At 48.7% G+C, this 12,404-nt stretch overlaps 3 protein-coding genes across 3 annotated transcripts; 2 read left to right on the top strand and 1 right to left on the bottom strand.

Annotated features, from left to right (window-relative positions):
• Positions 1-604: 604 nt before the first annotated feature.
• BDP81DRAFT_309022 (fungal-specific transcription factor domain-containing protein) lies at positions 605-2,892 on the top strand (the record flags this gene model as incomplete). The annotated part of the gene is made up of 4 exons (XM_060583513.1): positions 605-989; positions 1,248-1,404; positions 1,483-2,047; positions 2,152-2,892. 4 exons carry the CDS (start codon positions 605-607, stop codon positions 2,890-2,892), a joined length of 1,848 nt encoding a protein of 615 aa, XP_060450142.1.
• Positions 2,893-3,445: 553 nt separating this feature from the next.
• BDP81DRAFT_445012 (uncharacterized protein) lies at positions 3,446-4,961 on the top strand (the record flags this gene model as incomplete). Its single annotated transcript, XM_060591898.1, has 2 exons — positions 3,446-3,962; positions 4,048-4,961. 2 exons carry the CDS (start codon positions 3,446-3,448, stop codon positions 4,959-4,961), a joined length of 1,431 nt encoding a protein of 476 aa, XP_060450141.1.
• Positions 4,962-8,814: 3,853 nt separating this feature from the next.
• On the bottom strand, positions 8,815-11,379 carry BDP81DRAFT_309486 (heterokaryon incompatibility protein-domain-containing protein; the record flags this gene model as incomplete). The annotated part of the gene is made up of 1 exon (XM_060583551.1): positions 8,815-11,379. The coding sequence occupies one exon, from the start codon at positions 11,377-11,379 to the stop codon at positions 8,815-8,817; it is 2,565 nt and encodes an 854-aa protein (XP_060450140.1).
• Between the last annotated feature and the right edge of the window lie 1,025 nt (positions 11,380-12,404).

Raw genomic sequence — 12,404 nt, 5'->3', positions numbered from 1 at the left:
ACCCCAGCATCCCGGTAATTGTGCAAAATCTCTCATATATGAACTGTCAGGCACCAACAGGCAAACTAGCAGACGAGGGAGCAAACAAGCAAACACAACGGCCAAAAGAAAAGCAAAAGCGGGGTCTGGAAAAGGAATCTGAAGCGGGCGGCACGACGGATCAGTATCCCGAGGAAAGGGGCAAACACCCTTGGTAGCAAACAAACAGCAAAGTTTGCTCTTTACCAGGTGACTAGCGTCGGTGATGAGAACTTTCAGGGGCTGGTTTCCTTTTCCTCAGCATCACCACAACATTCGCAATGGCGCGGTTTGGTAGATTTTAGGTGTTTTTCATCAAAGACCTGGATCGTCCTGTCACACTCTACCCATGTTAAGTGAAGAGCGTTATTGCTTATCTCACCTTAGATCACGCCGCTAAAGTGGCAAACGATGAGGAAGCCGGCAGCTATGCGGCATACATAACCACTTCTTGGTGGCTCGAAGGGAACATCATGATTGACATGCATTCAACAGTCTGGTTGGCGCGACTTTGACCAATTCATTCTCAAGACTTGACGCTACATTGAGCACAATACCTCTTCAAACAACGCCTTCCACAACATCAATGGACGGGAACAACTTCTGTCTCCCTTGCTTCGAACGTGGCGTCTTATGCCAGTCGCACCCAAAAATTGGACCGAATGGCCCAACGCCGCCCCGTTCCGCGGCAGCATCGACAACGGGCGATACCGAAACGCCCAGTAGCCCGGCAACGAGCCGCGATATCCGCCGCAGGCCTGATCTGAGCTGCCGGCAGTGTCAAAAATGCAAGCTTAGGTGTGACCAAAAGCAGCCTTGCGGCGGGTGTGTTCGTGCAGGTGTACGTTGTCGAAGTGCCCCGTCTGCCCCACCTCAGATATCCAAGAGAGATCGTCTCAAAGTGCTACAATCAAGAATCGGTCAGTCAACAACTTCTTTTCTGCAGTATTCAAAGGGCTCGATGTATTGGAGTGACGCATTCCAACGTTTCGATTAAACATAAGTACTGACAGGATGAGTCTATGTAGCAACTCTCGAACGGCGCCTTGCGAAAAGTGGGGGAAAGGGTCCTATCGAAGGGAAGAAAGGCCCAAGAAGAGATTACGAGTCTTCTTCAAGCGCAGACCCTGATGAATCTGGTGTTGGTAGTCCCCAAGGGACTTTGTCAGGTGCTACGGACTTCTTCACGTCTCTCCCTGATGTGGACTTGACCAACCACGGTCATTCAGATATCCCGATCCAGACACCCGCACCAGTAGACTTCACCCCACTGTCTCTCATCGCTGAGGATACCTTCCAATTTTCGGACGCAATCCCGACTACCATGATTCAGGGGCCTTCAGACTCGGCCTTTCGAGGAATAGAGCCGTTGATGAGGGCTGATCTGTGAGTACCTGTCCCTGGAAACTTGCCGACCCGTTATCCTGGTAAGTAAGGTATCTTGTCGCTGAACATTAGATGTAGCGATCAACTCTACTTCGACCGAGTTCACTCATTCACACCTTTCTTACACCAATCGTCGTACGTTCGCAAGTCGAAGGAACTCGAGAAAAGGCCACCGCCAAACGACCGTTCTGCGTCAGACGGGATAAAGCTTTCACATACATGTTTACAGTATGCAATGTGGGCAATGGCGTCTTCACTTTCGTCACAGTTCCAACACTTACGCGACAACATGTATCGCGAAGCACTCGAACGGCTCAGGAATCTGGACTATCTTGACAGTCCAGTGGAGAAAGAAGAGGGTCTATTGAAACAGGCTCAGGCGTGGATTCTCATATCAATGTATGAATTGATGCAAGTTGGTTTCCATCGTGCATGGGTGAGCACAGGGCGAGCAATACGCTTCGTACAGCTCATGCGTCTAGGAAGTATTGATGCAGGCTGCGACAAAGCCTCAAGATTAAGTGAAGATGCAGATTTGTTTGTTAAGAATGAGGAGAAGAGAAGGACTTTCTGGATGGCATTATGTTTGGACACTATCATTTGCTTGGTTCATGATCTGCCTCGGACGTTCACTAAATCTGAGGTATGCCCCCTTTCCTCATTTGTCCTTCTTATGAGCCTAGTCCTGCTCAAATCTTACTGCAAGTGCGCAGTAAGTTGTTTGTACTAATGATGAGCTGTTTCTAGATCAATGCTCGGCTTCCCTGCTCTGAAGACGCATTTCAAAGTCGAGCACCAACTGTCTCTCCCTTTCTCTCAGAAGCAATGGAGTTACAGACACTGGCAACGCGATCTCCTTTCATGGAGTTTATTCTATCCATCTCATTTTCGGGACAAATACAAGCTCATAAGAATCGATCAAAAGCTCGGCATGAGTCTGCTCAATCTTGGGAGCGCCAAATCTTTCTGGACACAGTTCTCGCGCGTCAGATTTCCCGTCTGCAGAGCCTCCCCGTATCTCATCGAACCGGTTCTATGACGTTGCTTGTTAAGATCATTTCTCAGGTGGCTTCATTATCGCTGTTTGACGTAGCCGCGACAACACCGGATACCACTGCAGAGTACGATCATCTCGTCGTCGGCTGTGAGGAACGAGCTCTAGCCGCAGCTAGAGAGATCACGCGCCTATCAAATATTTTACTTTCCGACTTCAACCTTTGTCAGATTCACCCATTTACACCAGCGCCCCTTTATCTATGCCGAGAAGCCCTGCTCAGGTTTCGATCACGTGGTATGGCGTTGGAAGATGACATCAAGACTATGGATGAAGCGTTGGGAGAGTTGAAGACTGTAAATGGACTTTGCCAAGGTATCTCAAAGCCAGAACTGCCTCAATTTGGATATGAGGATGCCTTGGCGACGCCTGACTCCATCATGGATCTGTTGATTGAAGAACATAGTATGGGAGACCAAATAATGCTGGGATGAAATGAAAAATGGTGGATGTCAACATTGGTCTTTCACGTCACATTCGCTTTTAGCCGCTTGCCTTACTTCAACTTGAATACATTTGGCTTCGGAGGCAATCCTCCTACGCGGCAAATTGCTAGTCATTAGAGTAGATAACTTAGTTTAATGCGGGCAGCATCAGATGCCTTGAGAGTTGTACATGGCATACTCGCATTATTGAGGGGAAAATCTTCATGGACTCCGGTTCTATCTCCATCCCTTCCGGTCAAAAGTGTTATGACGATGGTCATGGGCCGAAGACGGTACAAACGCCGAAGTCCGTCGGAGAAGCCCTCAATGTTTGGATGAATTCATCATCCGCCGGACAGGAAGACCGCGAACTCCGGTGTTTCAGGCTGTGCACCTAACATCAGTCAAAGGTTTATATCACATGTGCACTCAAATGAGTAAGCGCCATCAACTGCAAAATCCACTCTTAAAAAGGAGATTATATTTCGGTGGTGTTCCTTACTGTCACATTTTCCTAGTGAGAAATATCATCAATCTGACTAAATTGACCAATCCTTCAAAAATGATGCCGAATGCCAACGATAAGTTCGAGATTGCTATCGTCGGCGGTGGTATAGTAGGCCTTATCACAGCCTTAGGCCTGCTCGAGCGGAACATTCCTGTCAAGATATACGAACAGTCACGCTCCTTCCGCGAGATTGGTGCCGGAATTGGCTTCACCTCCAATGCAAGAAAGGCCATGGCTCTACTGAACCCATCCATTGAGAAAGCCGTCGGCGCTGTTGCCACGCACAACGGCGAGAATGAGAACGAGCCAGACGAGTTCCTCCGATTTAATGATGGATACACCTGGGACAACACCCACCCTGAAGAAGATGATATGCCACTGTACAATCTTGACACCGGACACGAGGGTTTCATCGGATGTCATCGCGCCCATCTCTTAGAAGAGCTGGTCAAGTTTATACCAGAAGATGCGGTCGAATTCCGTAAGAAACTGGTGAATGTGACCGATCAAGAAAAGGGAGAGAAGGTGCTCTTGCACTTTCAGGACGGCACCACTTCTAGCGCGGATGCAGGTAAGTCTTACCAATTACTGATGTCACTCTCATTCAGATTTACATACTGTTTCACATATCTAGTGTCCTTGCTGATGCTTACAAGTTATTGGGTGCGACGGCATCAAGTCCAAAGTCCGACAGTTAGTTCTTGGACCAGACAGTCCCGCCACATACCCTCATTCCAGCCACAAAGTTGCCTACAGGGCCTTGATACCCATGGATCGTGCAGTAGCCGCCATTGGAAGTTTCAAAGCTTTCAACGAGCATTGTCACACTGGGCCGCGAGCTCATGTCCTGCATTTCCCGTTGGCAGCTGGTACTATCCTCAACTTCGTGGCAGTCGCAGATGACACCACAGATTGGGACAGTGTGGGCGAGGGAGTCGCCAACATGACCAGTCTCACCACGAGGGAGGAGGTTGCTGCAGTGTTCCAGGACTGGGGCCCGACAGTCAAGAATCTCATCAACTTGCTGCCAGATGAGGTTACCAAATGGGCCATCTTCGATACTTACGACTATCCAGCTCCAACGTTCGTCAAAGGGAGGCTTTGTCTTGCGGGGGATGCTGCTCACGCCTCCACTCCTCATCACGGAGCCGGCGCGGGTATGGGTGTTGAAGATGCGCTCGCTCTGGCTACTCTCCTCCACAAGGGCACGAAAATACTGCAAGGTCTACCAAGTCCTAGGCAAGGCGACAAAAGTAGCCTTCTAGAAGCTATGTTCCGGGCTTATGATATTGTTCGCCCGCCTCGCGGGAAGTGGATGGTGAAGAGCAGCCGCGATGCCTGCGAGATTTACGAATGGAACCACCCAGACACTATGTGTGACTGGGACAAGTGTCTCAAAGACCTCACTGAAAGATCGCACAAGATCTGGGATTATGATATCGAGGGAATGATTATTCAGTTGGAGGGTGAATTTGCGAATCAGGTCCAGTCGCGCCTGCAGCCTCAACATGACGCTGGCTTGTCGAAAGCTATTGCGCCGGTGAGAGTTGAGGATGCTGTTGTGGAATAGAGTTTTGATACAGGAAGCCGAGTTCAAACCGCCAAAGAGACGACGAAAAACTTCGTCTCCCTCAATTCTGCCGTCTGCGTCATCTACCCACCTATATTGCACCGGTAATTGCTATGTTGTTGTTGTTGTATTTAACGCCGTGGCGGCAAAGGCGCTGCCGCCCTTGCGGCCGACCTCCCGAGGGGTATATGGCGTGGAGGGCCGCAGGCTCAAGCTATATACTCTAGAGTACACGCCTCGTCCTATCGTCCTGCAAGTCTTGCCTATGGGCTACTATGTGTTCTATCCGTTCCTAGTTCCCGCTAGTTCCCTAATTCCGTTATTATTATTTACCCCTCTAAGAGGGTAGGTTCGTCTATAAGGCCTAGGTTAAAACCTAGTCCTTAATATTACGGACAGATCTTCTAAAAGAAATTCGTTATATAGAGGAAGACCTAGAATCCTATAGGATTAATAATTAACCCTTTATAATACCGCTCTAGAGATCTTATAGGTCCTATAGGCTCTAATAGGCTAGAAGGGTAGAGGGTAGGCCACTAATACCCCTTTATAAAGGTGTTTTAATAATAAACTAAATAGTCTAACGTGCATGATAAGCGAGCGGATCGGACAAGCGAGCGGATCGCTCGACAGCAACCACTCCACGTATGTAAATCTTGATCAACATCAACAAAGTTTAATTAATTGAAACTACCCATAATCCTCTTCTCTAGACATTTCTCTCTGAAATGGACATGTGCGCGCATTATGTCCAGTGTTCCCGCAGACGCCACATCGCCGTTGACCTGTTTCCGTCCTCGGCCGACGGCCACTACTCCGGCGCGTTTCCTCCTCAATCTGAGCTGTAGCCTCTCTCTGTGATTGAAGGTCATCTGCCTTAGCTATAGTAAGGCTCCCTCCTTACCTGAGACGAGGTTTCTTAGATCTCCGCCGTCGGCTAAGTAGATTATTCTCCTCCCAAAGGGTTTTATTCTCAGCCTCTAGAAGAGTATTACGATGCATTATAGCTAGTGTCCCTTTGAGGATATGGTTAACTGCGTTATTAGCTGGTGTTGGCGGGCTATTTAGATGATTTAAGATTCGATCTTTAATCAAAGTTGACTGAGAATTTGCCTCTGTTGGGTTGTTTGGTGTCTGAGAAGTCCACGCGGGGGGTGTTGCTGGAAGAGACCCTGGGGGCATTGGAGTGTGTAACTTCACATCCAGCTTCGAAAGCACACTTTCAGCACTTAACGGAACAAGCCCAGCCCCTCTGAAACCTCCCTGGATGTTTTTTACCGTTAGGGCTTGCGTGAAAGCGTTGCGAAATGCAGGGAAGAAGTCCTCCGTAATATGCGTATTACCCCGGCGCATCTTATCCTCAATTTGTCGACCATAAGCCGTCTTTAGTGGCCCAAAACACCCAAAGTCTAACGGCTGAAGTAGATGAGACGAATGGGCCGGCATGTAGAGTATGATGATATTGTTTTCCTTGTAATATATCTTAAAGTCCGCAGAGTGGTGACTTTCATGCCTATTAACGACGAGGAGGCGATATCTACCAGTTATACGCGGTTTTGTATGCCGATCAAAGTACTAGAGCCAGTCTAGGCCTCTTTTATTTGTTTTTTATCCGTTTTCAGACGTTGCAATGACCCAGTCGCGTGGGAGACCTGTTTCTGTGTACCAGGTGGAGAGGTGATATTGGCCTATGACGATGATGTACGGCGGAACGCTATAGCCTAACGAACTGATGGCTTGAATGACTGTAACCCATTCACGATTGCTAGGCTGCGTCATTTTCGTGTTTGAACGCCTTTCAGCACTCGTGACAACCATTCCGGATGCAATCTGGCCCATCATAAACCCAGTCTCATCAAAGTTGTAGATATCGGAGTCCACGATGCCGTACTTCACGATTGTGTTCGCCACAAGGCGAAACCACGCGTTTATCGCGTCTGGATCTTCGCATTGGGCCCTCTTATAGTCATACTTGCGAAAAAAGCGCGTCCGGAGCTGTGGTTGTCGCTTGACGAATTTCGAAGCCCAGCACTTCCCAACTGGGGGCGCGCCGCGGTCGGCGAGTAGTCGATTAGCCATTTCTTCTACACCACTGATCCGAGGAGAGAATAATCGGGAATCCAGGTCGAGAATATACTCAACTAGCGTATCCTCTTCGAGCAACGTCAAATTCCGTGAGTTTAGTACGGTTTCAAGTCGCGAAGTTCTTCCATTAATACGGGCGCGTAAGGTTGAAAATGGCACTGAGTAGATCCGATCTACATCTTTAATACTCAAATTTGGTGTTTTTTCGATAGCTTGAACTGCTAGAATTATATCAGCTTCTTTGTTTGATGACTGTATTATTGTGGTGGATGGATATGTGTTGGAAAGAAAAAGATGTGGCGGTCGCTGTTGAGCGATCCGCTCGCTTGTCCGATCCGCTCGCTTATCATGCACGTTATCTCCTTTACCTCCCTATAGGAGTAGGTAAGTAGTACTTCTATATAACTTAGTTAAAGCGTTAATAATATTATTCGAAGTCTCTATAGCCTAATCGGCCTACTAGGAGATAATAAAAGTGTTACGGCCAGCTAGTCGTAGGGGTAGTTTGCAGAAGTTGAGGCTGCGGAACTGGTAACAGTAATCGTAGTCGGGGATAGCTTCAGGGAAGCTATGTCTGTCAATCGTAAGGGTAGGTAAGGCTTCGGTGATCAATCGTAGTCTTGTCAAGGTAGTAGCTGAAAGCGGATGTTAATCCTGATACGAAGTTAATTGCTGAAGAGCTATGGAAAGTCTGTCCTAGAGTCCAGCTCAAGTCCATCCTTATATACAAGTCCTGATCCTGAACATGTCCCTTCTCCCTTGGGTCGTCTTGGGTCATTCTGATTCAGAATGATCGTTTAGCCCCCAAGTCGTGTTGGATCATATTGATCCCAAATGATCCTTATCTTATCATCATGTGACTTGTACCATAGTTCTTCCGTTCCGTGAGAGGGTGCCTTGTGTCCCCTTGTCCTGTGCATGTATGGCGTAGTAACCGTCGTAAGCCTGCGGGGCAGGCCCTGTTCTTGGTCGTGCATGTTGGGTCGTAACATACGATTGATCACCGAAGCCTTACCTTACCTTACGATTGACAAACATAGTTTCCTTGAAACTATTCCACGACTACGATTACTGTTACCAGTTCCGCAGCCTCAACTTCTGCAAACTACCCCTACGACTAGCTGGCCGTAACAGGCTAAAACTACTTATTTTGATCCGGGGGCCGGGCTAGCTAAAGCGCTTTAGAGGCGTTCTAGATCGGCGCGCCTGTTATATAAGCATTCTTTATATATAATAATAAGGATTTCTTCCTTTAAAAGTCATTCTTTCTTTTATAGTTACGATAGTCGGTTATTATTAATATAATTGCGGCCTAAAAGAAGGGGAAAAGAGGGGTTAATATTGTTACGCCCGCCGCAACTTGTCACTGTGGGCGCGTAGCTATATAATGCAGAACAAGGGACAATGATGCCGGAGTCATCATTATCGAAGCTTTTGCTTTGTGCCACAGTTGGTTGCCTTGTCCTTCTCGTAACATTTAGGAGGTCGGAAAATAATATCTTTTTTTTATATTATCGTTATACTAACTATGCTCTCTCGCTACGTCTCGTCTGGGCTGGTATTTTAAGCTTCTGGCCTGGTCCCCTTTATAGGTAGAGATTTTAGATTATTAAGTTATGATGCTGGCGTAGAGTAGAAGCTCATAGAGGCTAATTATAGTTAAGGATAGAATGATGAATTACTGAAATCTGCTCCTCCCTCGACGTGTACTCCCTGCGCTGAATATATGTCTGAGCTACTCCTTTGTTGCTTGGACTCCTTACTACCTCTAACTAGCCCCTATCGGGGAGGGCTCTGACACTCTGCCTCGTTGATTCAGTAGCATCTCTATGATCCGGGCGCAAGACTCCCAGTCCTCTGCAGCGGGTATAACGACCCTGTTTGTGATGTTAACTTCTCTACCTCGTCGATCTCGCAGCAGCTTTATGAACTGGGCGCCAGACTCCCGGTTCCTTGTAGCGGCCTCGACGATTTTGTCTGTGATATTGACATTTCCGCCTCGTCGATCTAGCAGTAGATTTATGATCTGGGCGCTAGACTCCCGGTTCCTTGTAGCGTCCTCAACGATTTTGTCTGTGATATTGACTTCTCCGCCTCGTCGATCCAGCAGCAGCTCTATGATCTGGGCGCCAGACTCCCGGTTCCTTGCAGCGGCCTCAACGACCTTGTCTGTGATATTGACTTCTCCGCCTCGTCGATCCAGTAGCAGCTCTATGATCTGGGCGCCAGACTCCCAGTTCTCTGCAGCGGCTATAACGACCCTGTTTGTGATGTTAACTTCTCTACCTCGTCGATCCAGTAGCAGCTCTATGATCTGGGCGCCAGACTCCCGGTTCCTTGTAGCGTCCTCAACGACCTTGTCTGTGATGTTGACTTCTCCGCCTCGTCGATCCAGTAGCAGCTCTATGATCTGGGCGCCAGACTCCCGGTTCCTTGTAGCGTCCTCAACGATTTTGTCTGTGATATTGACTTCTCCGCCTCGTCGATCCAGCAGCAGCTCTATGATCTGGGCGCCAGACTCCCGGTTCCTTGTAGCGTCCTCAACGACCTTGTCTGTGATGTTGACTTCTCCGCCTCGTCGATCCAGTAGCAGCTCTATGATCTGGGCGCCAGACTCCCGGTTCCTTGCAGCGGCCTCAACGACCTTGTCTGTGATGTTGACTTCTCCGCCTCGTCGATCTAGCAGCAGCTTCAGACAATTACTGTTGAAGTTGCTGAAAAGGGCTACGAGGAAGCTTTCGGTAACGTCGATAATTGTCCGTCCGTCGAGCAGCAGCTCTATGATCTGGGCGCCAGACTTCCGGTTCCCTGCAGCGGCTTCGATGATCTTCTCTGTGATAACGACTTCTCTGTATCGTCGATCCAGCAGCAGCCTCAAACAATCGCTGCCGAAATTGCGAGCTATGAATTTGACAAGGCGCTCTGTCACGACCATGTTTGCCTGTTCTCTTATCAGGAGCTCCATCACCTTCCCGCCGGAATAATCCTTCGTTAATATCTGAACGATGTCTTCTGTGAGCCAGACCATTGAATTTTCTCTCCGTACATAGTCATCCACGGCTTTGACGTCCACTCCCGAGAAGACAACTTTCTCTAGTGCTGCGGCGGAATAATTCAGAATTCTTGCCTGAATACCAGCAATTCTCGGTCGATTGATGGTACCGATGGACATGTCGCTGCCATATAAATAAGACAGAACATCTCTCGCAACTGCTTCTTCTGATATTGTGTAATCTGCTTTGAGTCTTCTAATCTTCCCTTTCAAGTCAGAAGCAAGACCTAAGAGCGCATAGAGTCTGTCGCGGGGATCAGTCGCTTGACTCTCTCTGAACCTCCACAAGAGGGAGCATATGTTCGGCTTTTGGGCCCACCATGAAGACGACCGCGTTGGACCTGGCATGATGTCAATTACTGCCTGACACTGCGTGCCTGGGTCCACATTGAGAAGTGACGGTGCCATGGCGAAGGCCTTCCCGTCGATCCAGCCCTCACTACAGCCAATTGACGTTCTGCGAGCGTTAGCCACCTCTTGTAAAATCCACACCCGACTGAACCAGGCATTAGCCATCAGGTCCTTGAGCTGCGAATGGTAGTCGTGCCGTGTTGGATCCACATGCACTCGCTCCCAGACCCCACGCCATCCATGATCGTCAACAGACCAACCCTTCCATGCTTTTTGTGGAACCTCGCGCTTGAACTTCTCAAGCAGCGCAAGTATCGGACTGGTGGTGTGTTCCACATGTCCCAGCCAGCATAAAACTTCATTAGCATGCTTGTACACTTCGCCCATCCATCCAACTTGATGGCCACGCTCTAGGACGTTGCTTTGGTCGATGCAAATAGCATCAGCCCAGAGGATGCGATCTACCTCAGTTCGCCTCACATTTCGAAGAGCGTCGAGTAGATTATCAGTGATGAAGAGCGCTTTCTCGTCGACTGTGATCTTGTTGCGCAATCTGGCATCGTCACCCCAACAGTACGACAAAGCTTCATATGGTAGAAAGATTTCAACGTCTTGGATGCTTGCTTCCGTCTTTTGGCTTTGGCGATCGGGAAGGCATGCTTGAAAAAGGCTGCAGCGAATCTCGTCGTGTTTGGAGCCTTTGTGAAGTATAACGAGTCGAAAGTGTGCTCGGTCTAGATCGAACGGTTCATACTTAAAGTAACTTGTCAAAGGTGGTTCGGTGCTGAGTTTTTCAATACTCAAATGGTGGACTATGCAATACAGATATGAGAAGACTGTCTCGTGGACCTGTGTGAGCGGCCGCGAGCTTTTGCCACTTTCAGCATAGCGAGAAATGCCGGCAACGACCACAAGTGATTGGGAATCCATACTTGCAGCAATTGTATCGATGCAAAGAACATTGCTATCGTGTTTGAAGAGGTCGATGAGAGCAGCCTCATCGAAAGGCCCCGAGGAAGATGCTATTGCACCACGATAAGCCTTCCGCTGATTTTGCTGGCTGACCTCGCCGAGTACTCTGAACCAGTCATCACGACCCTGCTTTGTACGAACTGACTCAACGGCTATCGCCGCACACTCAGGTATGTGCCGTGGCTCACGAGTCACAACGAGCCGCTGTTGGGATACTGTTTCCTTGGCGCTGAAGTAGATGACTGCACTCTGGAGGTTCGGTTTCGTTCCAACGAGGACATCACCGACGCGAACAGGGCCTGATGTCAACGCGACAGCATTGACGCTTGCTAAGAACCCAGCCCGGACGGATGGGAAATCCCGTAATAAGTTGTCGATACGGTCTTTAGTGTGTAACGACGAAGCATCACTGGTCGTCTTGCTCGCAGCTACAACATGGTGTTGTCCAACTCTTCCAATGCTATAGGTCATCCAAAGGGTCGTGGAAACATAATTGTAGAACTCGTCGAAGAATCTCTGAGCAATCGTATGGTACTCAGGTGAGGGTAGAACCCATGCGATACTGCAATCGTGACGATCCATGGGGAAATGAGCTGCCTTGCGAAGTGAAATTTTGATTTTGTAGTTCTCAGGTGACGATATCCGTCGAAAGTCCGTGGGAACCATAGAAGGCAGCCCATCGATCAGTGGATGGAATGAGAGGAGGCTGGCGCGAAGCAAGTGTGACCAGAACAAATGACTACTTATCTGATTCTCTAGCCGGACCTATGTACGTTCCTATTGGCGAGCGCCTGACCTTTGACAAATGCGTTTCCTCTGGCTGATTGACATTTATGTCACCGTGTCAGGCGTGAATGCATACAGGTAGGTTACTGGACGAATAAGGAGCTGTAGTGAGTGCGCCTCCAAGGCAGGAGTGCACTAGCGCAGAAAGACGTCATTTTATTGGTCTCACTCGGCTGACGATGGTACACGGAAGGGAC

Source organism: Colletotrichum phormii, assembly GCF_030913505.1.
Source record: "Colletotrichum phormii strain CBS 102054 chromosome Unknown BDP81scaffold_2, whole genome shotgun sequence".
NCBI classification, from domain to species: Eukaryota; Fungi; Ascomycota; class Sordariomycetes; order Glomerellales; family Glomerellaceae; genus Colletotrichum; species Colletotrichum phormii.
The sequence above is the reverse complement of the archived record's forward strand: the minus strand, read 5'-3'. Positions and strand labels throughout refer to the sequence as shown.